This window comes from Chamaea fasciata, unplaced genomic scaffold, assembly GCF_029207755.1.
Source record: "Chamaea fasciata isolate MVZ Bird 193981 ecotype frontalis unplaced genomic scaffold, bChaFas1.0.hap1 SCAF_12, whole genome shotgun sequence".
Classification (NCBI taxonomy): Eukaryota; Metazoa; Chordata; class Aves; order Passeriformes; family Sylviidae; genus Chamaea; species Chamaea fasciata.
The window spans coordinates 4,995,867-5,023,434 of record NW_027094097.1 but is presented as its reverse complement, the minus strand read 5'-3'; the positions used below and the strand labels follow the sequence as shown (position 1 = coordinate 5,023,434).

The following is a 27,568-nucleotide window of genomic DNA, read 5'->3' as shown; positions in this document are numbered from 1 at the left end:
TAAGAATAATATTTTTAATTAATATTAATACAGAAAGAACACATAGTACATTCCTTTCCAGCAGCAGCTCATTCAGCCCTACCATTGGAAAAAAAAAATAAATTAAGGCTAGTTGAGGGCAACCTGATCCAATGGTTCGTTTCCCTTACGCCTTCTTGGAGACAGCCTTGTAAGCTTAAGAGACTATTTGTGCACAAAACATGGGATGTTTATTTAGCAAAACATCAAGAACAGATAAAAACATGCTTTGTTACAGTGGTAAAAATACACAAGAGCTTTCAAGCTGCTTTTTACACCAGCTCAACTGAGAAACCACACCAGTCTGGTGCGCAGCACGGTGGTGCCTTGGTATTGGATGGAACAGGCAATTGTCAGGGATCATGGTGACCACACTCAGCTACTCAGTGGAGTATAAAGTGCACGAGAAAAATAAGTGCATTGAAATGAACCAGTTATGATCAAGAGCAATTCTTGTTACACACAGTACTTGCTTAAAATGGGAATCTCACAGGCTGCTCAGTACAACACAGTACTACAATTTTCAAGAGCACAGAATCAGTATCACATATTAGAAAGATTTTTTTCTTTACTGAACAGATACTTCTGTATGTTTTCCTCCAATTATCTCTCCCACCCAACAACAAGCCTTCTGACGTAACTTACAGTGGGTTTGGTTGGGGTTTTCTTGAAGGATTTTGTTTACTTGAGTAAATCTGTAAGGCATCACCTTTAGCTAATACCTCTCCTCTTTACCCTTGATGTTCAAAAGAAGCAAGTGGCACAGTGATTTGTTCCATTTTAAACCCCTAGTTCTAAAAATGTTTAGCAGAGCAGGCAAGTTGTATGAGGTGAGGTTTTTTTTCCTCAGTTACAAAAGTTTATGTCCTATGAAACTTTACATTTTTACAGGCTGTCAGGAACCATGTTGTCCATGTATTTTCCTACTCACAGGTTAAGGCCATTGTTAGCAGTACTTATGAGCCAAACCATGAAGAATGATCTAAGTGCTATTAATCTGGGGGGACATTCACTATATATATATTTAAAAAAAAAAAAAAAAAAAAAGAGAGAGAAAAGAATTCATTGGGAGGTTTCCAAATGCATTAAACAACATAAATGCTGGGTGCTTAGTCACTGGAATCTTTGGGCATTAGAGTTAACAGCAGTAGATGCTTAGAATGCAAGCTTCAAAATAGCTTATTCAAATCCCCTACAAATATATGCTGAAGGCTAAAAAAAAAACCCCAGAAAACCCCACCTTTTTTACCCTTGCATATAAGTTATTTTACAAGTTTCCTTTCACAGTGAAATCACTTTTCTGTTTGTATACTCATTTCTGAGAAAGGAAATAAAATTGGGGTTATTTCTGTAACATGTCATTTACATTGCCAGATCACCTCCAACGCAGTGCAGTGCAGCACACAGCAATACATTTTAGATTAAAAGAAGACTCCTTGATTGCCAAAACTTTTTTTTTTTGCATGCTATAGAAGACATCTCTGCCCTCTTAAGTGGTAAACAACAAAGTAACCATTTAATCATACAGTGCTTGCAAAACTTTTTACCATTTTGCAATAATCTATAGTACAAAAGGCAGGCTGTAAAGCACTGCCTGCCTTTCCAAACACAGTATTTGTCACCAAGAAGTGTGCACAGTTAAGAATATTCCCTATGTGTTCCACAGGAAGTGTCCACAATTCTTTTCCATTGACAGGCCAGAAGGTTGGAGGCAAGAAGCCAAATTCATTTATACCCATCTGTATTAATTCACTTCTGCTAATCGAGTATGTGTCCTTAAAAGCTGGATAGTTTCCAGCTGCACAAAAGAGTGGATATTTTGCTACAAGATTATTCACCTAGGAAACTTTAATATGGCTGCCAATTCCAATTCTCTCCTCTGGCCACAGCAGGTCCAAGGCTGTTCTCCAAGCTCAGGCAGGAAGAGGTAACTGTATGTAATGAGGCTGGGGGGGCTTGGAAAGACGACACCAGTGGAAGACATATGAAATTAATGCACTGGGAAAGTCAAAAAGAAACCTAGGGCTGGAGAAGAGAAAAAAAAATCCAGACATTCAGACTGCCTCCTGGGTGCAGGTTTGTGCTTGGGCCTGTGTTTGCTCCTTGTTCAAAGGGGTCACTGCTTGGACCTCCTTCCAGGCTGGGACACAATGGGCCTGGTTATAGAATCTATCACCTAAAACCTCACTGATTTTTTTCCAGAGAGAAAGAGGTCAAGAGCTCTGTACTGAAACAGAAGAGTTTTGCCAAGGAGTACAGACTGGACAAATAAGGCAAGGGAACATGGAAGCCAGGAGACTCTTCCAGGCAAAAGCAATGGTGACACTTCTAATAACCTTGTTGCACTTGAGAGTGAAAGATTAGAGCACATTTCATGCAAAGGCTAATGGAACAAATCAACTCCCTCAGCACCTCCTGCTTCACACAGATTAGTCCTTCAAGCTGTTTTCAAACATCTCTCTACTACTGCTTTATGGTAGTGTGTCCCAAAGAAAGATTCTAGGGTTTCCAAGAAAAACAAAGTAATCACACTTTCTACAATAAGGGATCAGTCTCCATTGCCTTTAGAACAGTGGCTTTTTCAATGTGGCTTCTACTCATTACATTTTACCTCTTCCCTTCTATAGATCTGATCCCAAAAAGGAAGTTTCCATATAAAACAGCAGTTTAAGACTTGAAAATGTACAGTTCATATAGATGCAATTTGAACGACCAGATGTAACTGTATATATATAGTTGCATGTTTGCTAGTCAGTGTAGACAGAAGTAGCTAAAAGGCAACTAAAACAACAGTATTTCATTGCAAACAGGAACCAACAGACTTCAAGGTATAGTACATTAACACAGGTTTTGCAGCTTCTCAAGTTAGTTTTCATCAGGTACTTGGTATACAGTAAAATTCTGATCTACCTTTATTTTATAGTTTCCTCTTTCCAGGCATAGATTTTTAATATTACTGATCCTGAAATGAAGAGTCAGATGTATATTCCCAGGCAGTAGCTTAATGTACTGTAGAAAAGTCAGTTTTGTTTACCAAGGACTAGAATTCACTTCAGTAACATTCCCTGAGGCAATCCATGATTTTATTGTTTTGTCCTGGAATCATCTGTGTACAGTTGCTGTTCTTTTCCAGACTGCTTTGTTTCTTTAAAAATAGACACTTAGAAAAAGACATCTGTTAGCTTTCATTGCTAATTTAATATTTTAGCAATTATGCTTCGCCTTAATACCCCCTCTTCTTTTCCTCTCTTTCCCTTCCAAAATTTCCAAGTTAACAACACAGCAAGTCTGTGTGCTTGGTTTTTGCAAGACAGGGATTCAGATCTTTAAATGAATGCTAATTTTTGAAACTGAAAAGAATGCAGTAGATAACAGAACATAATATGCAATAAGCAGTCTAAAATTTATCTTGCTCAAACTGAAGTTATTCTCTCTTTGAGAGAGAATCTATGGTGCTAAAAAGATCAAGGGTGAAGAAACAGAGTGAGGGTAGAGAAAGACATGAGAATCATCATCCCTGTCCACAGAAATGCACTGAGCTAGAACACTGCATCCTTACCTTCCCAATGGACTAAGGAGATTTCTCCACATATAATTTCACCTTTAACATTTCAAAAAAGCCTGTGTATCATCAATGCACTTAAAGCTTTTAAGTTTTAGTAACTTAACTTTGTTTATAAAACAAACACACACAAGCACACTTCCTAGAGTGCAAAATGCTTAAATACTTCAGTGACAGAACTCCATATGTAGTTTTTGGAACAGTAAATCCTCTTGATGTCATAGTCAACTTCTCCCATTGCCAGCAACGGTTGCATTGAACTACCCAAAACTGCAGCAAACCCAGGAGTGGGTAACTCTGTACTGTCTCTCCAGTTCTGCAGGGATCCTGGTTCATTTGTATAAACTCATTGTTGGACTTTGATACATGCACATGTAAGCATCACAAAGCAGTCTTCGTGCACAACCTTGGATTTTCCTGGAATCCAGTGAGTGCAATTCTTCTAGAGACATCTTCAGGTATTCACCAACTTCTGGACACGGGGTAACTTGTGGAATGTTAAAGCCATTCTGACCTCCTTTTAAACCACAAGGAAAGAAGGAGAAACAGATTAGGAGAGCATCTACACATATTTGCTATTCATAATGTACTTTTACTATAACAGCATCACCAGTTCTTGAAAACACTTTCTAAAAAACTCAAATATGCCACACTGGACTGCTGCAGGGTAAACCCCTACAAGAAGTGTATTGTTCAAGAAATCACAATTAGAATCAGAATATCTTGTAGTGTTTACCAACAAACCACACCCGCACAAACACCACACAAAACCAGGGAGAACTTTGGGTTTTCATTAACACTAAAAATGTTGTGTGACTTCAGGAGAGTGACCTGAATACATAAACCGCCTCACATGCACTGAACTTGTTAACAACATGACAACTGGTAACAGCTGATGAATTTACAAACCATGTCTGTACCTGACTTGCAAGGCTAAGGCACAGTTTGCCATTTTCCACATAAAAATGAGCAAATTCAAACAACACAAGTATGGACATCTTGCTGCTCCCAGAAGAGATTTTTAGCTTACGAAGAAAAGCTGAAGAAAAATATTTGCAATACTAACCCCCCACCCCCCCCAAGATCAGCAGGGGATATTTCCAGCACCTCATGTGATCTAAATTCCTGAAATAAAGTTGTTCTTTACAAACATCAGTCATACACATTTCAAGCACTCTGAAATGAAGCTTGATTATCTTCTGATTGTTACAAGAAGAGACTTTACTTCTGTAGCAGTTTCATTTTCAACAGGAGGCTAGATTCTTCTCTCCCTGCCAACTCACACTGTAACAGAGGGGTTCAAGAATACTTCAGGCAAAAATTGTTACTATGTGTCTGACACTTCATCTATTACTATTTTTCTTAGGCACCGGAATTGAGAGAGTCCGTATTTAAACTGGAACTGTTTAAAAAGCACTATCTAAGAAAACATTTGTTTTACTGACATTTGCATTATTACAGGGTAACAATTTTCCACTGATAACTCTAAAAGGATTCAAAGGAATAGCAGAGATGTAAAGTGTAGCTATTTCCTTTATTCTAAAGACAGATACTGTAAGTCATTTAAGGAAGAATAATAAAAATATTTGTATGCTAACTGATAATCATGTACATCAACTTAAATATAAACTGAAAGTACATTCCTGCAGTTGATTATTTAAAATTAATTGTCTTTGCCAAATTTGCAAAGCGTAGAAAAATGCATAAAGAGTCCTGCTAGGAAACTTCTGTACCCTCTGATAACTAAGGTATCCAATGGAGGTGAAATTCAGAAGATGCAAATCAGCAGCTGCCATGCAATCAAGGTGCTAAGGTAAGGAGTCAAGATCAGTATCCCAGCATCGAGTACACCAAGTTAAACACCACTAATATCCCCAAAACGTTAGGAAACGGGCTGAAATCTAAACCAGAAAGAAGAGAGTGAGGGCAGGTACCGTCCCGATCGGCCATGCTGTCGAAGAAGAGCCAGGCGGAGTCGTCCCTGCCGTACTTGACAAAGGCCACGTAGTGGCTGGTCTCGATGCACAGCACCGCAAACAGCTCCATCTTCTGCGAGGGCACGCAGCCGTGCCGCCAGTCCCAGTCCGGCAGGTCCTTGGGAAGTGACAGCGGGTTGAATTTATGACTCTGTCTCTTGGGATGAAGATGGACCTACAATTGAAGTGATATTTCAGAAAAGAAAAAAACACTCCGTAAGATTATTTCTTTCAGTGGCAGACAAAGCTAAAAAGAAGATTACTGCTGAACAGAAGATTAATGGTGTTAGAGAAGGAACTGCAATAACAGCAACTGACTAAACATTTCTTCTATTTTTTCCCCACCAATGTAGCTCAATATTGCCCAGAAAATTCAAATCTAAGGTAAGAAGGGAGGTCAGGTTTAATGCAACAGTTTTCTACTATGCTCAAATTTGAAAACAAGCCATGACTGACATCTTCAATTGCCAAACAGCAAAACACCGCATTTCTGTCATGAATTTATCAACTCTAACAAGGTAGCATGAACATAAAATTAGGATTTAACACACATGGTTACTACTTCTCCACTGTGTACAGTCCTGGATTTGGCAGTTGCCATGCTGATAAACACATTGGAGGAGTTCCTGATCTGTCACCAAAGGAGACACTTTATTTGGTGGGTGGCAGCTACACTGGTGCTGGTGAAGAAGTCTCACTATGCTCTTCAGCCTTTCTTTCAATTATGGCAGCATTAACTATTTGGGTTAAACCCATGTGAATAATAAAGACCAGCACTTACTTGTGTATTGCACGTTTTGCAGAACTGCTTGATTTTGCCAGCAGAAATATCAGTGTCCTCATAACACTCCCTGCACTCGTACATAGCGAGCCCTCTGCAGATACGGCACTGCCTGGGAGCTGCAGTGGCAACAAAGGGATTAGTCTCCAGGCTGGGAGGCTTTGTTTTTTAAGAAAAGGAATATGAAAATGAAGGAGAGCTATTACTTTAAATGGAGAATGACACTACATTAAAAAAAGTTAAAATGAGATTTCTAACCAAAGAGAAATGTACCAGTCTATTTAACTTCTCCTTGGTGCAATGTGGATTAAGAGAAAAACATTTACACTGGCAAGTGGCAAAACAAGATGATAAAAATCAAGAACATGAACGAGCAAAAACAGGCTTTTAAATCATGTTAGCTCTCTTATCATAGTGGTAGAGCTGGTTTAGCCCCTGCAGCTGTCAACACCAGAAAAAAAAAAGAAAAGAAAAAAGCATAAGCTGATGGTCAAGACAGTGAGAGAAAAGGCCATGGCAACTTTAGAGATTATTATTCTAATGAATTTTTGCAGTTTTATTAATTCTTATCTCAAATTTAAAACCAAGTGTCTTTCTTTAGCATAATGCAATGAAAAATTCAGTGGATGACCCATATCAGAAACTTAGGTCACAAAAATAAGTTATATAATTATGGCTAAAAAATGCACAGCCACAATATACTACCAGTGCACATCCTCATCTCAGGTATCCCTCTAGACTGATGAACTAATGAACAGCCACATTAATGAACTGCTTTGCTGCTAATAACTCAATTTTAAAAACAGTCCTGGACTGAGTTCAGTTGTACAGGTACTCAAGACTTAAATAAACAAAAGCTGCATTCTATACATTCTTTTGAATTAGAGCTTCTAACTGACATGAGAGAAAAAAAGCCTTCTATCCAGTAAATTTTCTCCTCAGCTTGAGCATCTCACACTATCTTGGTAAATATCTAACAAAAAAACAAAAAAACAAAAAAAAAAACAAAAAAAAAAAAAAAAAAAAAAAAAAAAAAAAAAAAAAAAAAAAAAACCCAGAAACAACAAACCCACCAGAAGTATCAGGAATACTTTCACTGTGTTAGTCACTCTCAACAACTCTTTCATCATACAATGCAATGTTATGTACTTACTGTCTTCAAGTAAGTCTGTTATATTTAATTCCAAGGATGGAAAAATTTTATTGAACATTTTGAAGTCTTTTCCAAACCGGGGCATCTGGATAATCAGGCAAGAGGGTGCCTAGAAAAAAATGCCAGAATATAATGTAATGAACTTGAGATAATGAATTATCTAACTTTGTAGACAAAGTTCTAATGCTATAAATACATTTATGTTTTTTAACCTCATAGCCCACAGATAGAGGCATCTCCAAGTATTAGTCCTTAAAATAACTCAGTGGCAACAGCTAAGAAGTTTTCTTTTAGGAATTCTTTATCTAAATCACTTTGATCTGTTCAGCCAAAGAATACATGTCATTAGGTGACCCTTGAAATGCTTTTGTTATGTAGGTATCCTGGACCACTGACACAATATTCCCATTTACAACACGTCTGCATGTTTTTATACCAAATCCTACTTTTGTGCCACTGCTGAATGGACAGATATTAAGGTATGATCACTTCTAACAAAGCAACAGCTGTTACCAACCTCTGCAAACTTCAAGTTGCTGTTGATGAATGACCACTCTAATAACTGCTGAATTGTTGGGACTCCAACTTTCTCATTTTTGTCCATAAAAATTTGATAGAAGTAACAGTCTTGTACTTTCTGACCTGGTGATCTAAAAACAGATTTAAAGAAAAAAACAAAACAAAACAAAACAACAGATTCTGAAGCTCTAGTGTAATGACTGTATCTTACTAGGAAAATAACATCTACATATCTCTGCATTGAAATATACTGTGCTTTAAAAAAACCCAAACAAAGCCTGACAAAACACAGCCCCCTGCCCCCAACGACAAAGTGCCAGGTAGTGAAGTATTAAGTTTGAACTGATTATGGAGAAATTTAAAGAAACAAAATAAGTGTGAGTTTCAGAGCATGTTTTAAAAACATATGCCTATACATGGCTGAACTACCAACTCAAAAATACTTCCTTAGCATCTGCATCAAAAACTCCAAGACAATAAAGCAGCTTTCATTAGAGACAATTAGAAGTTTCAGTAATAAAATATCAAATGAAACAACAATAATTATCTTCACTATGATGGGTTTAATGAAACATTTCCTCTAAATCAGGGCGATATTTACACTGCTTCCTGCAGTGGAAGTCTCACACAGATGGCTAATGTTGCTAGACTTGCTCTATAGTTAGCAGAGAGCTCTCCAAAAGGAGAGTCCAAATTCAAGGCTGTTCAGATCTAGTTGTTAAGACTCCTTCCACACATAGGCCAACTCTGAGGCAGGCTACCACATAAACTGCCAATGCAAGCCATAGGAAGTAGTCTGGAGAAACTTCTTCACCCTCACCATAACATTAAAAAAAAAAAAAGGAAAAACCCTTCCCACTAAACACACACATCACTACCACAAACCAATTATCCCCTTCAAAAAGCAAGAACCACAAAACCACAACACATCTTGTATGGGTAGAGAGAGGGACACAGGATTAAGTTACCAATCTAAGTATGTTTTGAGGTCAGATGTTCAAAACATAGTCAAGTATCAAGGACCAATCTTTTCAGATAATGTTTCTGTTAAATAAACATAACTCTGATATATTTGGGAGGAGATCATCAGATAAGCAATTCAACTTTCTCTGGAAGTACAAAAGAAAGTCTCTAAAAGAAGGTGCTCAGGTTGAAGGAAAGGTTTTTGCTACAACAGAGAAAAAACACAGGACTAACTAGCCTCTAACAGCAAAATAAAACCATTAGATAGGAGTTGTTCCATCTCAGCATCAAAAGTTCCTGGGAACTTTCATCAAATTTGCCATAAACTGTAACCTCCTCCCATCCCAGCCAGAATTTAAGACAATGTTGCTTTTTAGAGTATTCAGGTATCAAGAGGATTCTAAAAGCAAGATGCTCAGTGTTACCACTACTAAGACGAAAGGAGACTTTTGACTTGCCCTTGAAGAGTTCAGGTAGGTGCACAATGCACACAAACTCTGCTGCTAAAAACTGAATGGTGGAACATAAGTTTTGTTCTGTGCATGACACAGACATGAAAAAGCCCTTGAAGGCCAAAGAAATAAGATTCACCTTATTTTCAACAGCGGCTCAACTCTTAGAATATGGTGAAATAAAATATTCAAAAATTCTTCTGGATCTGGAGGGAGGAGAAAAAAAAAGTTGTTAGCATGCAAAACCAGACACATTGTTCAAGACTCATTGCAAGTGAAGGTTTTCAAATTTTTCATAGAAAAAAAGTAACACCTAATTTTTACTGCTTTATTACCACAATAAGATTATGACAGACTATGAATAGTTTAATGACAAACCTGTATTTATTATTTTAGTGTTAAATGGCCCTAATAAAAGGTACAAGGCTCAACAGGGTAACAAAGCCTTCCAGTAAAGTTAAAAAAGATACTCTGTATTTCAAAGGAATCATTTGGAACCACACAACTTTTCCAGGAGAAATAAAAGCTTTCAAAAGGAAACAGTGAATCCGCAGAGAGCCAGTGAGGAGCAGTGACAGAAACACAAAACCTACACAACAGTCCCAAGTTCATCTGAACTAGAGACAGAGTTCTCTAACCAAGAATTCAGCTTCCCAGAGGGCTGTTTTCCCCCACCACAGTTTGCTGGTGTATTTCTTTCCCTGTCACTAACTGCAGGAAATATTGGTTCCAGCATTCAGGATTTACAAAGAAAATAGTATTCTCTTGAACAAAAGCAAAATAGTTACATAGTACATCACTATTTAATCAATATATGCAGCAGAAGATCAAAAAGTTGGAAAATGATTTTTCTAACATGATTTGACCATTTTATTTCTTAAAATACTACGTAACCATTGTAACAATGAAATGTTGTAATGCAAAAGTTGATTCCTGAGGGATCAAAGTGACAATTCAAAAGAGGACAAACACCCCAGCCTCATCACACTCCTCTCCACTAACTGCAAAAAGGGTGTTCCAGTGGCACAGGAAGGCACTAAATGAAATCCAAGCAGTGGAAGACTGCAGAAATTTTTCAGCTAGGGTTCCTTACATACCTGAGGAAGCAGAAAAGACCTTGCTAGCAGCCAGTAGTCACTCAGATCTCTGCTAGAGACACTACTGCCACAGAAAAATATTTGGGTGTTTTGTTCTGGTATAATTATGTAGCAAGGTTCCTCAGTTTCTTTATATTAGATTCTTGTAAGTCTCACAGAAAAGCAAACCATCCCCAATTACCTTTTTCCTCTGAAGTGAATCCTGATGCAGCCTCAACTTTTTCAAGTATTTTCCTCAGTTTCATTATTTTTGTAGCACATACATATCCATATCTAAGATAAATAGGTTTAATAAGCTATTAGGTAATTTGTGACCAAGTCAGAGAAGTAAAATAAAAGGCAAAACCAACCATTTAAATACTGAAATGCAGGTTCTCCAATCCTTCTTTAACTGCATACAGTATTTCTTCAAAACTATATACTGATTTCTCATATTCAATCTGACTCTCAGTTTTCTTAATGTAGTATAAATTTAATGCAGTGCTCAATGTTCTTTTACAACCTCTAAGAACATTTTTAATCATCAACTTACCAGGATAATTGTTTTCGCATTTGTCAGTCAATTACTTTTGATTTGTTTTCACTCTAATTTGCACAGCTTAATACATCATTTCAGAATGTCACAAAATAACAGCACTGTGGGAGTTGTTAACAAAAAAACATTTCAATATTTGAGAAAAAGACATAGAGCTGTACTGCTGACCTAAGAAGCTGAGGCTTTGAGCATTCAGTCTTTTGTTTTAGACATGGTAAAAGGACAGTAAGACATTCACCATGTCAGGCACCTGAGATTTCTGCTACTCAGTGTGTATCCTGCTATCCTACCTGTTCCACAGACCCTGGAACACGCTCGGCAAAGCACACACTCCCTGACAAGAGCAAGGCTTCGGGGGCCAACATTTTCATTTATCAAAATAAAAGCTTTGTCAGAAATTGTTCAGTGACAGCCCACAGAATTTTGGAACTACAACTGTATTATTCACATCTTTGAAAAAAATTAATCTCAAGAACAAGAATTTTTCATGGAGATTTTTGTTGCACCTCCTTTGCTTGTTGTGCCTGAGAAATTACAAAGGTCATATTAAGTACTTTTAATAAAAGCATTTTGGCCATTTGCAGCCCACATGTAAAAGGTAATGAAACTTCTAAAGCCCTGCTGAATCTATCAAATTGTGAAATTCCATATAAGATAACCCAAATAATTTTCTTGTTGAGTACAACAGCATTTAAAATATGTAAAGATGAATGCTGTGAACAAAGATAACTTGTATTTATCAATACTTTCGTATTCATATTGTATGAATTTTACAATAGCTCTGTGCTGCCCCATTTGCAAGAAGCTAATGAAAATATTTATCACCAAACAACGAATAACTCTTTCCAGTTATCACTGACTCAATTTCCCATGAAAAAAAAAAGTAAAAATACTTAAAAAAAATTCACTGAGTAGCAGCAGGTAGCCAAACTTCTCAGATTTGCAGTAGGAATGCAAACACTGCAGGATCTCTCTAATTCATGTTAGACTAGAGAGCAGCTCTTGTTTTTACTTACATTCTCAGAGGATTCACGATCTCTGTCCGCAGCAGCTCCTGAGTCTCACTGTAATACTCTACATCATTCATTTCTTTAGGTCTGAGTAGCACAGTGTCCAAAACAGAGCTGAAAGAAAACAGGCTACAAAGAAAAAAGGAAAAGGTTGTTTTGACCATTCAGATGCCTGAGCAACACAAGACAAACCAAGCAAAGCCACAGAAGAATTAAAGAACTAAACAAATTGCCTCAAAAAGAGGCAGGTATGGACAGGGGACACAGCTGCAGCACTAAATAGCAAAGTCCACTCCAACCCAGTATCCCTTCTGCAGCAAAGTACAGAACCAGTTGCCCAGACAGGATTCTGCAAAGGAGCCGTAAGAGGCTTTTCCCTCCCTCCACCCCCTGGCCTGTGTTCTCCTTATCCTTCAACCATTTACAGGCCAGGGACTCCCTCAGTCTAAGCAAGTAGATCCATAAGGGCCAGTGCAGTTTGGACATGACCAGCACTTCACTGCTCACACTGGGAGAGCACAGGGACTGCAGCACAGGAATACACACAGACAGTCACTCAAGCAAAGATCACATGTTCTGCATTTCTAGCATGGGATGCCACTATACAAATTATGAACTTACCAGAATAAGGTGGAGTCTAAGTAACAGGAGTTGTAATGACCCTGGATACCTTTCTTCTTTCCAATCATTGTCTCTAAACCTTCTTTTTCCATTTTTGGAGGAGTGTTTTCTTCTACCACTTCACTTAAGTAACCTCCAAAGGCTGAAATTTTTTTTTTCAAAAGACACTTTAAAGCCTCAAATTTTATCCCCCTTGAGATTTTCCTATTAATGTTTTATAGCTAAGTTGCTGCCATAGCGTAAGCATTCCTCTGGACTAGAATAACATTTGATTATAGCTCAGACTCACAGTCTTCCAGAGAGTGAACAAGGCCTTACATTCCACACTAGTGTGCTTCAGAAAGCCTGCAGCACTGAATTAATTTTATCTAGTAGGAATGAAGTTCTCTTTTTGTTACAAATGACCTGTTCACACTATCTTATAAGTATCAGGCACTTTTCTTTGCTGTTGTTCCAGACAATAAAACATGACCCAAGAAATCTAAAGTACTTGAAGTTAGGGAAAAAAAGAAGTTTTTCACCACTAACTTCCATCATAAAAATACATGCTTTCTATGTTAACATTTAGAGAATAAAATAATTTGATGTTATAGATTATAGAAAAGCAACTGCTTTTATTTCTTTTAATGCAATCATGCAATACTAGAGTTGCAAATACCATTTTCAGCAAGATTGTTTTACAACTTCTAATGTAAAAAGTGTACAGCATAAAAAATTCCCATAGTTTTATGACATTTCTTTAAATATATGAACATTTTCTTGCTTTAAAGCATAAAAGAATAATTCAAGAATCACTGTATTCTGTACAGGTTGATCTGCTATTCATTAATCCCAATTAAGTAATACCTGTACAGATTTTCAAGTGCTCAATACAAAGAACTCCTGGCAGGAATGAACAAAACCAAAGGCCTGGCCAGTTCCCAGCTGATAAACAAGAAATGAGCAGAAGGTCAGTACCTAGAGAGTTGCAGCGCTCGATCTGGTTGGAAACGGGCTGGAGTGAGGCAAACCTGGAATCTGGCCTGCAGCTTTTGAGTTTAACAAAAAGAGCTTTCTTTGGAGCACACGTGAAGTATCGAGTTCCTTTAAATGTTCCGTCCGTACAGCCGGCACATTCATCTTCCTGAAAATTCAAGCGACAATTCACCAGTTTTCTTATTTCTACAGTTCTGCAGTAAGACATTTGATAAACTGTCTACCCACAAGTCACCCTTCTGCTACTCTGAAGCATGATACACACTGTTTCTGCAATTTAGTATCCAAAGCCTCAACTGAGGTGTTGTTTAACTGGATTTATTGAGAAAATTAAGACTTGCATGTTTCTTTCATCATGCTTAAATTTTCACTCTATCCAAAACAAAACAAAAATTCCATCAGAAGCAGCGTGGGGGAGGTAGGAAGAGAGACTGTGAATTTAACCTGGTCCAGATTCCTTCTGTAGTTAGAAAGAGCACTTTTTACTTAATTAAAATCACTGAGCATGGGGTAGTGTAAACAATTTCAGCATGACCTGGCTCCACAAGAAAAATGCCCGCTTCAAAACACACAAAATGTACATCAAGGAGAGACAACACAAACTAGGAGTGAACAACAACAAGCTGCTCTATTTGAGAACAGGATTTAAGGTAAATTGCCTGCTCACTAACAATGGCTAGGCTTCAATGAAGTGCAGGAGTGGCACTCACGTTAATGCATGATACCCTAAAGGAGCAGGCTCAGAATGCCTGTGGCAAGCTTTGGCTTCAACTTCACCCAAAACACCAACAAGCATCAGCACTTCTTTGTAACAGTTGGAATTCCAGTCACACTCTCACATACTTTGCTTGTGTTTTACATAATTTTACACTGCTTTATGTAATATTTTATTGAACATTATCCCAAAATAAAGAACCCCATCACCCTAATTGTGCACACATTAATTCAACTGATACCCCAATCATAACCTTGGCAGCAGCTGCCACAGAGGGAATGTCAGTGCACAACAGCAATTCATGTTTGAGGCAACTCTGGGTTTTTTTACAAAGGGCTCACAGAAACACATAAAGCACAGGGCTGTCAAATCAACAATACCACTACTGTCAATTATCAAAACCAGTCTTACAGCTCTGACAGTTGTCCATCTGACTGCCTGTTTGCTGATATGCAAACAACAAACAAAAAATTATATTCGACAAAGACTACTACAGCTAGAAAATTTTATATAAATTTCCACTTAAAGGACCTTTAAATTTCATTTTTCAATTACAATCTACCTCCATAATGTAAGCAAAAGGACACTCTTTTAAAGCAAGGAAGTGATCAGTCCTACAAATTCCTTTGCCCATTGTGATATAAACATATCTCAGAGCCTACTAACAGGGTAAGGTGCAGGACAGCTCGAAAAGTCAGAGTTCATCAAAGAATTTAGCCCTAAGGAGATCACTTGGCAACCTGTTCGGGCAAATCCCAAACTGGCTGCTTTTGCAGCATATACAGGCACCAGCTCTGAGAAACAAAACTAGTAATTAACATTAATGTAAACTAGAATTTATATTTACCAGTTCCAGTCCTGCTAATACTTCATTTACTCCAGGGGGCTGGCCAATCCAGCGGATTACTCCATAGAAAGGAGGATTTTCTTTAACTTCAGCCAAGGAACCTGCTTCAAGACCATGTGAGTTTCCAATGGGGCTTGCTGTTGATGGGCTCTCCTGGGTAGCTGTGGTATTCACATCACCCATGACAGACTGAACAGATAAAGAGAGAGGACTATGTCCCATGGTACCATTAGTACTTGTTGTTTTTGTCAAGCTAAAGGGGAGGGAGTGAAATCTGTTTTCTGTAGACACAGAGTTTGTTAAAGGTGGCTGCAGTGGTGGTGAAGAATGCCCAAATCCAGGAGATGAATCAGTAAGTGACTTTGAAGGGTCTTCAGCCACTGTTAAAAGCAAAACCAAGATGTTAGTAAGTGTTGCGGTTTTTTTTTCTCCCTGTATTAAAATGGAAAGACTTGGCTCTCAAGGCAGCAACATCTGATGTAACAGGTGGGAAGCACTAACAGCTGGGGACATTTAGGAAGACTTTTGTCACATGGCAACACTGGAAACAGAACAGACTGAGCAGACACTGCTGCAGTCCCACCACTTTTACCACAAGCAACAGAAATGAACAGCACAGAGAAAGGAGATGTTAGAAACTACAGGAAGGTTTAGATTGACATCTTTTTTTCATCATCACATGAGGGTTTTCTTTGAACATGAGTTAACAGCCCCAAGGATTATGACTGTAGGGGGCAAAACTAGAAAGAGCTCATTGGTCATTGTGACTGAGGAAATTATTTCGTTCACAGCTTATAAAGACATAAATAATTGCCTGCAGATAGGATTTGCAAATGGAAAAGTGCTTATTCCACTGACTATCACAACATACTTTGGTTCTAATACCAGGAATCTATCAGTATCTATAAAGAATAAAGGACTTAAACACGTCATGAGCCATGCAGTGCCTGATAAAAGGGATCACAACTACGTGGAACAGCACAAGCACTCTCTGCCTTCTCTTATCTCTCTACAGAGCCATAGAATACCCTGAGCTGGAAGAGTCTAATACACAATTGGCATTCACAGAACAAAAGCCTCTTCATCTTCACCTATCCTCCCCATGCTGTTTCATTAAATGAAGCTAATGCCTTAAAAAATGCAAAAAAAAAAGAGACATCTGTTACAGAAACAAGAACAATTCTAGCCCATTTTCTTTCATGGTTCAAGGGATTCAGGGGCTACTGCTGCTACAGGGTTCTGGTGTAACTTAACAGTTTAGTATTTACCCCTTCAGTCATTAAGCCAGTTAGCCGCACTTTCCTAAACTTTACCAGGAAAAAAAATAGGTCTGGAAGCACATCAAAATATATTGATCCTTCAAGTACATGCACTCGTAGTTTTAAAAACCATAAGAGATTTTACACAAATAACTTTTTAAAGACATAGCAAAACCCCACATATACCTAGATAATTTCTCCACTCCCATTTCCAGAGAGATTAGCTGGCATGGCACAATATTACAGTTCCCTTGGATCTGTAACACAGCTACAAAGACAGGCAAAATACAATTACTGTGTAGACTTGGCTGCAAGGAATACTGCATGTCTTCCATCCCAGCCTCAGCTTTTATTTTGCCTGTGAGACATGTGCATTCCCACAGAGCTGCACATGAGTTGCCAAGAACATAATCTCCTGCATGCAGAATAAAACCACAGGTCATACCAAGACAGAGTACATTTTCACAGGGGTTTCAAGATGCTTTTTATGATGTATTCCACTACGACAATACAGCCCAACCATTTTACATTTAATCTCAGCTTTGTTTTATGTGACGAACATAGCACACTCTAGTTTTGTTTGGTGGGGTTTTCAAGTAAATACATAAAAAACTATCCTCTCTCTTTACCTTCATCAATATACCATGGGGATTTTGTTTTTGTTTGAGGCTGAGAGTCAATTGATGAGCCATTTAATGTGTAGAAGACTTCAGATCTGCTTCTATTTCCAGATTCAGAGGTAGATCCTGGAAAACAACATATTTTATTGAAGATATTAGTCTCTATTTGCAAAAGGTCACCTATGCTCTTATTCCATAGTATAAATTTGTTACTACATTTTCAAGAAGACACAACTGCCCTTCCACAAAGGAACAAACTCTCCCATCAAAGCTAACACAGTTCTAAGCTTACAACAAGGTAGAAGTCTACACCAAACCAACATACACTCTGAGCTGAAATCTCACCAAGCTGAAAAGAAGGCAGAAAGTACCTCTCAAGAGCAAATTTTTCATGACTATAAATTATGGATATATAAATGGATTTGCAATACAGTTACAGTAGATGGGTTTTGGTATTCAAAGCACTAAAATTTCACAGTAGGCAAATAAATTACTGATCCAGTTCCAACTCAGTAACTTGTGCCAACATATAATCACAGTTACTACAGTGAAGATCATCTCTGCCAGCACCCAATGCCAGGTAAAATGACAGCTTACAGAACATACTGTCATTAGTATTCTACTACCCAATGTAGCCACTGCTAAAATCAAAAGACAATGAATTTTGATTTCTGCCTAAAAAAAAAAAAATAAAGATAAATTGCTTCTCCTTCAGGTTTTTGGGGTTTTTTGTGTGTGTGTTTGGTTTGGTGGCTTTTTTCCCCAGGAGGGTTTTCAGAGCTGAACAAAAACAGAGTCAAGGAAGTTGATATTTTGAGAATTCAATCCTGGTTTTGAATCATAGGAAAATTAATACAGTCACTATTCAGTAGATCAGCTTCTGGGCTAAAAATTTTGAAGTTACTAGTTCTGCAAGAAGACAACAGCAAACTATATTTATTAAAAACCAAAACAAAAAAATAAACATACACCACACTTCCAGAGAAACAGAATGCAGCCCTGACCTGGTGACACTAGACATCTAGGTAATTTCGTCTTGAATTTTTTGCTAAACCTCAAACTCTTTTTCACGAGAATGAAGGCAGTTTGAGCAATCTTAACTTAAACTGTCTATCATCTTTATAATGATTAAATAAATTCATACTAATACCCTGCTTTAGAGAAATTAAGCTTTTAGGTACAATTGGACTTGATGCCAACCTTGATAATTCTGTGAACTTGACACATAACTGAAATAATACATCAACTGACAGAAAAGACAATACTTTTTTGCAACCAACAAAATTTTGTAATCTTACATAAGTAAAGAAAATCCCTTCCCATACATACCTATAGCCTTTGGCTTACTATGATTGAATGAGCTTTTGTCACCACTTCTTGAGGTATAGGCAAGCTTGGGAGGTCTCCTGTCCTGTGACACAGTCTCTAAGACATGGGACATGAGGAGAGTATTATTAGCTTCCCTTTTCTATGTTCTCACTGTTACACAAAGTTCACCTCAAGATGTAACTGAACAAAGCTCTGTCATGACAGGCTTTAACACCGAGTGGAACAAAGCCTTGTTTGGCACATAAACAGCATTTTATGTGTATGCAATCTGCTTTTATCACATCAGCAATTGCTTACTGCAAAGTCTACGACTACTTCTTGTATCAAATAGGCTGACTTCACATCCTTTAATGTGTGTATGTATTTCCATTATGGGAAACAGATATAAGAAATTTTAAGTCTTTTTCTATCAACACATCTACAAAAAATGCTCTTTTGAAAGAATGGAGAAGTCCCCATGAATTCTCCAGAGAAGAGCAGAAAACTCATGCAAAAACATGCATGTCAACCAAACCAACAAGTAGGAGACAGACAAAAAGAAAAGTCAGTCAAATTGAAGTGTGAGAGCAACAATTACAGACTCATTAGAACCTGCCTAGAGATAGTGCCCAAACAAAAGTCTCATACAAACTTTTCCTTCTTCAGAAAAGGAATCAGAGAACCATAGCTGGTACAAGTTAGCACTGTTCAGTGAATTACTGCAGTGAATTTTTCCAGAGTCTTGACAGGCATTTCTAAGCATTTATTCCCAGAATGCATACAGAATCCTGTCAGCATCTTTCAAGCACAGAGAGAACAGGTTTCTGATCAAGGTATTTGAACTCCTGGAGTAAACTGAACAACACTCCATAGAAAAGATTTCTACTACAGACACTCACATATTTGTGAATATTACACACTGCACAGTATTGTAAATACTATACAATTTGACAGGAATTTTGTTCAGTATTAAAGCTTTTCTACTAGTGAGACTGCAACCCAAAGGAGGGAGAAACTAAAGAGAAATATAACAGAAAAGGTAATACAAGTGAATTTCGGTTATTAACTCTGCAGTATTGTTTTAATCATATAACTGTGCCTAGGTGGAGGATGTCCTAGATGTTATCAAAGTCTGCCTTCTGGTTAAGAAAGCAGGGCATACCTGGAATAACATCGTTGATATGCAAAAGAAGTGTACTTTCAACACTTGCAAAACTGCACAGCTGTATTCCATTATATCTTCCATCCCAGTTTCCAATCGGATTATCCTAAAAATAGAAAAACACATTACATGTATCCCAAAAGAAGATTTACATCATCCTGAGTACACACATATGTCTTCAGGAATATAAAAAGTAGGAAAATGAAACATTTGACAACACCTACTTTTTCCTGTAACTAATTTTGTATTTAGAATAGCCAAACATACAGTCTTTAAAGACAAAAGCTTAAAATATTATCCCTTGAGAAACAGCTCCTACTTTAACAAGCATTTTTCTTCTAAAAAACATTATTGATAAACAAGCTAGGGCAATTCCAGTGCATTTTTAGGGATCAGGTAATGCAACCAAGAAAATGGAAGCATCTAACCTACAAAACCAGAACGATCTTGAACTACCAAAAATTTTGAAGCTGTTCATTTTTAAAAGTCCATGTTGCTAGAAATAATTTTTAATGACAAGCTTCACATTTTCTTGAAAGATCAACTTTTGTACTTGAAACTCATACTTTTAAGGTAGAACAAAGTCAAACAAAACAGTTACATGGAAAAAAGCTTTTAAAAATGGCTAAGAAAATAAAAAGACATCCAGCCTACTTTTTTAACAGGCAGAACAAAGCCAGTCTCACAAGACGAACACTCCATGACTTCAAGACTGACACCTAGCATGGCAAGTAGCTCAGTGGAGGCTCCTCAGAGTAAGCAGAGTGTTTTGCCTGAACTGTTTAGCATCGAATACGACACCATTTACCTGATGCCAACAAACAATTACCACCAAGGGCATCTTTGAACACAGTGTTTATTTCCCATTTTAGGTCAGCCTCCGCTGAAGTAGCTTGTGGATAATGTTTCTTCTTCTACGTGCATGTCATTCACTAGCTAACACACATGCAGAAGTTATTAAAGTCAGATTATTTTCTTACCATGTCCACTCCAACAACGTATCCTAAACTTTCATTTCCTGGTAAGACATCACAGAATATAACTGTCCCATACTCTATACTCTCTCCTATCTTCAGAGAAACCCTGGAGTTGATCTCCAGAGGAGGAAGTTCTACCTGCATTGCGTCAACTGGAGCTGCATAGTCACTTTCCAGTTCATTGTCATCATCTTCCACCAGCTCCAGTTTGTCCAAAGCAACAAACACCCCACAATCCTCATCACATCTGAAAAGCTGCTTGCCTTGGTACTGTCCATCAGTAAAGCCCTGACCACGACCTTCTTCCTAAATGTTGGAGGAGGAAGAAGAAAAGGAAAAAAAAAAACACATAAAAAACAAATCATGTATTTTGTGAAAAACCGACTATCAAAAAAGCAGTAACATAATCCAGTGTTTTGAACAAATTGCACTAAGAATTTGCCTGATGCACTATTGTTATTGAGAGAATTCTGTTGTCAGAATCTGTGGCAAATATACAAACTGTCTGTCTTCAGGGAATAAAGAGCAAAATGTCACTAGATTAGAGAGTAGCTGCAGGCAGAAGCCTTTATACTCAGAGAAGCATGTTTTCTTCAGGTGCACATTTTGCTTCAATCATCAAATTCTTGCCATATCAAGACAAGACTACTTCATACTGACATAATGCTACGCATTCAAAAATTCCTCTTATATGCCATATAAAGTGAGATGATTTTCAGAAACTTGGGCCTGATATTCCCTGAGGTTCTCAGTGGGAATTACAAAGAGTTCAGGAAAAGTTTAAAGAGTACTTTGAAAAATATACTTCTACAACAAGAGGAGAAGTCTCCTGAACATAACCCTTCAATAGCTTATGGTTGGCATTAATTTTGCAGAAATATCTCACAAGGAGCACACAGCAGATACATGCTCTATTTTAACTGCCGTTGGACTATTAGGGGCCTACCAAAACAACAGCCCTAAAACGCAACCCTGTATTTACAGACTGTACCCTGACACAGGAAAACAGAGTACTCAACAGAAATCTGAGAGTCAGATGTTCATCATGACAGGGATGTAAGTACTTTTGCCCAGAAAAGTTGTGGATGCCCCATCCATGGCAGTGTTCAAGGCCAGGATGGATGGAGCTCTGGGGAACCTGGTCTAGTGGAAGGTGCCCCTGCCCATAGCAAGGGGCTTTAAGGTCTCTTCCAAGCCAAACCATTCCACGATTCTATGAATTAAATTTTTCTGGGCTAGAGGACTCAGAGTATGTTCAAATCTTTCTGCCAGCCCATGCACCACATCAAGCTTCACTTAATATGGAGATTACAAGGCTGATGTGATATGGCACGTTCACATGAAAGTATTTATGAGAAGACTGAATTTAGGGGTAATATGCTTCTAGAAAAAAGAAATTATTAGGACTTCCTCTTTATACTGAAGATGTATTTAGCTCACCTCAAAGCATATTTGATACTACCCCTTAGCAAGTAACTTACCAGCAACTCTACTCCAAAGTATATCCCTGTAAGGGACCTTTCTTGCATTAAGGGTCCTCTGAAGCGAACAACTCCAGGATATTTCTCATCCCCTGATCTCAGCTGGACTCTAACAGGTGAGCCAATATCTATCTGGACACCTTTAGCTAACCTGCTTTTGCTTTTAAACAAACTGTATCTTTCCTCACAGTTAGTAATAGCCAGAAGCAACTCAGCTAGTTTTTCATTTATTTCTATAACATCCTTCTCATCCACAAACAAGATTGCATGAGGTTGTTCCAGAATCTTTAATCCAATCTGCAGCTTCTTGCCTTTACATGGGATATTTCTGGAGTGTGCCACAGAAGAACGGTCTTGAAAAAACTGCCCAATGCTACCTTTGGGCACTTTCAGGAGCTTTTGAGTCTGCTTGTCTATGACACTGCATTCCTGGAGAAGCAAGTAAAAGATCCGCTCTTCCCAATAGGACGAACTTGCTTTTTCTTGACTCCATAAGCCTGAATTCATTGTGATCAAGACTTTAAAAGCTGCACAGAAGTCTTCAAGAAAAATAATCTCTTGATTTATGTGCAATGATCTTTCTAAATTCTACTGGATGGTCCAATCTTTGTGGAACGATGCAATTTTCATTTTGCAAAGAAACACATTCAGAGCAGGAAGCCTGGATTAAAAAGTAAAAAAAAAAAACAAACAAACAAAAAAAAAAAAAAACTGAATTAGGTAAGTACAGCTAGTCTTAGGTAAAACATAAAACAATTCAAATCTGTGACCAGACTCATTCCTCATAGAGATCAGAGTTCAGCAAAATGCAAGGCAGTGATCCCAGTCCCAGAACAGCTACTGGACAGACCCATTTACCCATTTCTGCTCTTTACTGCCATAATACACTGAAAGTGTAATTCACTTCCTTCTTTAGTTCCTTGGGAAAAAAGGGTTGTGGAAAACATGCAATGAAAAGCAGAAAACAAAGAAAACGCACATAAGGGAAGGCAAAAAGAAAACCTAAGTGCAAATGAACATAAATAAACAACCTGCTCTAGTTAACAAACAATATTTTAATGAAACTTTCCACTATAAAGCTCTTCTCCCATGCTTAGTGACTACTTATTTCTGACAAAGTGTACTGCATCTGTCATCCTGCGTAACATTTTGATTTAGTGAAGCAGAAAATTGTGTTGACAAAATAGAGCAGCAGAAAATGGGAACTTCAGTAACTTATAACAGCCATTTCTTTAATAGAAATGGACAGTTCCAGTAATATACAATATATGAAAACTAAATTTTACTGGCATTGCAACATGAAATTCTCAGAAAAAAAAAATTAGAGACTCTTATTTTTATCATTCTAGACAGGTAATTCACTTCAACAAAGTAAGAAATACCTCACTTTCAGTTGTTTAAATACCATGTTGAACACATTAGTTCAACATCACCTTTAGAAACACAGTTCACAACCAATGAAGTAAAAAGAATAATTTGAAAACGCTTCTTTGAACATATGTGTCTATAGTTTTGATCATAGTGCATAAATGAAGAAAGATCTGCAGTACCTTGGCAGGATTTGTTCCTCTAAAGATGACACCCAAGGGCAGCGTACAAGTTCAGAATATTTTGTCATGTCAATTTTTCTGTTCCCAATATGTGATGCCACAGTTTGCATTCAGTTAAAGGACAATTTCAGTGACTATTTATATCTAAGGTAAATAATCTTTGTCCTTGTGCCTAGGTACCCTATTTCTCCACAACTCTTCTCTGTTGGCATTCAAATACCACAAAATCTATTGCTACTTCTCCTACCCTGTTTGAACCCAGTTTCAAAAGCTATTGGAGAGCAATGAAATCCAGTAGTCCTGTAATTACTTTCCTCATCTTTTTAAACAGAGTATTTAACAAAACTCTTTCTCCAAGGAAAAGCAGTAACTGCAGACAACCTGAGATTTGGGCAAAGTCTCATCTGTCAGTCCCTAGGAACTCACACACTCCTGTGCTGCCTTGGTGAGTCTCTTGGACCATGACTGGTGATTAACAAAAAAATGGTGTGAGCATGGGATTGAAATAGTTTATGTAGAAACTGATGAAGAACACAGCAAGATTCCCCCCCCTCCTGCCCCACGTGGAAACATGATTAAATGACCATTAGTTTTTGTAAGTCTACTCAGATGGTAAAATAACAGTTCCATACAAGTTCTGACTAGTTCTCTCCCCTTACTTTTTTCACACAATGGGAAAAAAATCCTGTCTTGTTCTTCATAGCTCCATTTCATGTTCTCAAGAACATTTATGCTCTTCCAAAAGCTGACACACTTCGCTTTCCTTTTTTTTTTTTTTTTTTTTGGAGCCATTCCACAAAGTTTTTCAATCCTCAGTAGACTACAAACAAGTATCTCTGACATGACAGGGATCCTGATTTTTTCCTACTTCATTTACAGAAATAATAATTTTAATTTTAGTGAGTATGCATGGAAATAATATATAAAAAGAGAAATTCTGTTCTACATCTAAAAAAAGATTAATTGAAATTTTTAATAAGCTTTATCATATCTATTTTTAATAAGTATATCTTGTTTGCAAGTCCATTGCTGCAATAATACAATCTTCACATCTTTAGTAGTAAAGAATTCAGTGTGAGAACTTGTCAACAGCTGCATTTAGACTATGGAATAACATTATGTGGTGTGTGGTCAATCTTTCAAAGCCCCAGTCACCCTCAGAAATGTTACTAAACCCACTGGCTACAGTACCAAAAGGCTTTCCTTCATTAAAGAGTTCATTATCACTATATAAAATGCCTTCCTTTAAAAACTTATCTACAACCACTGTCCCATACAGCTTTAAAAGCCAAATACCCTTCTTTTAGGATAATACAAGTGATAAATTAGTTTTTTAAGAGTACAGAAAAGCTAGTTAAAAGGACATTAAGTTTTGGCAATGTATCAAAAATACATTCACATACACCACAGATTTTAGGATTATTTTTTATAGCCCTTTTCCATGGAATTCTGTAAGTAAAATCTTTGCTGAACAAACAGTGTCATCATATCAGACTATGACCAGAATAAACTATTAGACCACTGTATGATTAACTTGGGAACCAAGCAACTTAATCCTTACCAAAAAGTCATCACTGCACTGCACAGCACACCAGCAGCTACAACGCTTGTGCAAACCCAAGAGTACCTGATCACCAACAAAGACAATTTAAGTGTCAGAGCCTGTTCAGCTGCATCCTTCTATTCCACCTACCACCTGAAATGTTTCATGCTCAAAAGACTTTGGGGAGAAACAGGCAAAACACACGACTGCAACACTTCGAAAGAAAAAAAACATTTTTAAAAATTGTCAGGGGTAGGCCATAAGCTGCCTAACTTCAAAGCTTCCCTAATTTCCTTTATTCCCCGGCTGTGAGTCACTGTTGTCACTACAGAGACATCAGAATAACAGTTTGCTCTGAAATTCAAGAACTCTGTTTCTCCCCTGCAGGAGCCGCAGATGAACCACATAAAGATGTTTAAACCAGCTATCAGGTTTCAGAATGAACACACATCTGTGGCTCTGATCCAGAGTATAAAATGAAATGGCTAACATGAACTATACAGTTTCTTTTAAAAACTGACACTTTAATACCAAAAATAATTGAACTAGCTGAGATGCAAAGTTCGGTTCTTCAACAGCCCAAAACCAGTTTCCATGGGAAGGTTAAAACTAGGAACAAGGAAATTTCGTTGCAGCTCAATGTTCACAGAATTACATGTCGGCAATACAAGCCACGAGTGGTAGTAGTAGAAGCCGTTTCTCGAAAGAGCACTTGAAACAATGTAATACAAAGATGTTCATATTGGCAACATGATTCCTAAAAGAAAATGCACCTGCAGTTGTGTTCGGCGTTGTACATCTGATACAAATAATCCCCGCGAGAGGAAGACCAGGAATCATTCTCAATGGCCAGAATTCTCTGGCGTTGCGAGATTTACCAATACGGCGCTCTGCGGACACCCCGCGGCCAGTCCTCCCCGAGAGATGAAATACGTGTGCTCAGACTCCGAAATGATACCGAATATCGTATTTCACTGCGCTCTCTCACGGACTGTCTCATGGCAAGGCACGTCCATGCGACCTGTAAGGCTCCGTGCAAGGCTCAGCTTTGGAGAATAATTATCCTCGCCCCGCCGCAAACCTGGGCATGTTCTCCCCTCCCCGGGCGGCCCTGCGCAGGACGGGGAAGGAAAGTCCCGAAACACTTCTGGAGTCGCCAACGCGCTGCTCGGGGATGGAGGCTGAAGTGCGGGAAAGGCCCGGCAGGGCCCGCCAGGAGCGGAGCCGCCGCCACCCGCGGCCCAGCCCGGCCCCGCCGCCGGGCCCGGCTCCCCCAGCACCGCGAAGGCGGCCGGGGCGGCCCGCGGCGCCCGCCCACGGAACCGGCCGGAGCGCGGCCTGAGCCGGCGGCCGCGCCAGCCGCGCCCCTGCCTGACGGCGCCGACCCACGTCCCGCGGCCGCGCCCGGCCCCGCCGGCTCCTCACCTGCTCCTGCCCGGTCCGGGCCTCCCGCCCCGGCTCCGTGCCTCACGCTCCGACCCAGCCCCGTCCGCGCTGCCCCATGGCCACCACGGCCGCGCAGCGAGCGCCCGCACACCCGCTCCTGCTGCGCCGGCAGGCCCGCCCCCTCGGCCCTCCGCCGCGCCCGCAGCCAATCACAGCGCGCCGGCGCCACCGCTGCGCAGCGCTATTGGCCATAAGCGCCGCCAGTCGCCAGCGGATTCGGGGGTTTCCAGCGCATCGCGCTTGGATGAACCGCAGGGGAGGGGGCGGATGGCTGAACACTCCCTCTAGAGGGCGCTGATTGGTGGTACAAGGCGAGGGGGCGGGACTTCTGGCACTCCGGAGGCGCTGATTGGATGGCGCGCGCGTGCCCCCAGCGGCGGGGCGGGCGCTGCGCCCCGGGGTCGGTGCGGGCGCCACGCCCCGGTCCCGGCCCCGGGCGGGCTCGCGCTGCCTGAGGGCTCCGGGGCCTGAGGGCGCCCTGCTCGCCGCCGGCCCGCCCCGAGCCGGCCCGCCCGCCTCCCGCGCCGAGTCCTCGGCCGGCGGCGCTGCTCCTTGCCCCCGGTGCGCGCAGCCCCCGGGGGCGGGACGGGCGCTCCTCGGGAGGCGGCGGAGACATCGCGGTGCCGTCACGAACCTCCCCGGGCCGGGGGCGCAGCTGCCGGCGGGCTTAACGACAGGCCCGGGTGCGCTTGCGAGGAGCCAGGAGCGCTTCTGAAATATTTGTACTCCCAAGACATTGGAGTAATGTCACTGAGTATTTCATGTAATAAAAGCCAAATGCAATTCCTCTTTAACCGACCTACTTTTGGTTGCTCCTGTCATGTGAATGCTGCTCTATTCTATCCACTTAGCAACTTCCATTGTTCCATTTCTATCCACTGCTTTTTAGAGATAGTGAGCTCTGCTTAAATTATGAATGAGAGAATGTACTCTGAAATAGAAAGGAGTTTCTCAACAGGACAGTTAGGTTTAAAGACTCCATTCACACATTCAGCATT

General features: G+C 39.4%; 1 protein-coding gene across 2 annotated transcripts; it reads right to left on the bottom strand.

Moving 5' to 3' along the window:
* Window positions 1-26,677, bottom strand: CYLD (CYLD lysine 63 deubiquitinase). Of its 2 annotated transcripts, none has more exons than XM_066194245.1 (17): window positions 26,550-26,677; window positions 22,032-22,692; window positions 20,689-20,856; window positions 19,574-19,679; window positions 18,433-18,528; window positions 17,113-17,229; window positions 15,225-15,604; window positions 13,645-13,810; window positions 12,688-12,829; window positions 12,073-12,195; window positions 10,703-10,794; window positions 9,564-9,630; window positions 8,008-8,140; window positions 7,491-7,599; window positions 6,338-6,456; window positions 5,515-5,731; window positions 1-4,097 (listed from the first exon to the last, which is right to left on the bottom strand). In XM_066194245.1, exons 2-17 carry the CDS (start codon window positions 22,536-22,538, stop codon window positions 3,913-3,915), a joined length of 2,727 nt encoding a protein of 908 aa, XP_066050342.1. In that variant the 5' UTR covers window positions 22,539-22,692; window positions 26,550-26,677; the 3' UTR covers window positions 1-3,912. The 2 variants fall into 2 exon arrangements, with proteins under 2 accessions (XP_066050342.1, XP_066050341.1); XM_066194244.1 differs by lacking the exon at window positions 26,550-26,677 and adding an exon at window positions 25,898-26,045 and having other exon boundaries at window positions 20,554-20,856.
* Between the last annotated feature and the right edge of the window lie 891 nt (window positions 26,678-27,568).

Excerpts from the sequence above, each read along its gene's own strand:
- CYLD (XM_066194244.1), bottom strand. The coding sequence starts at position 22,538 with ATGAATTCAGGCTTATGGAGTCAAGAAAAAGCAAGTTCGTCCTATTGG. Across the intron at positions 20,857-22,031 it reads ACTTTGGAGTAGAGTTGCTG|GAAGAAGGTCGTGGTCAGGG; the intron begins GTAAGTTACTTG and ends TCCAACATTTAG. Across the intron at positions 19,680-20,553 it reads ACGTTGTTGGAGTGGACATG|GATAATCCGATTGGAAACTG; the intron begins GTAAGAAAATAA and ends TTCTATTTTTAG.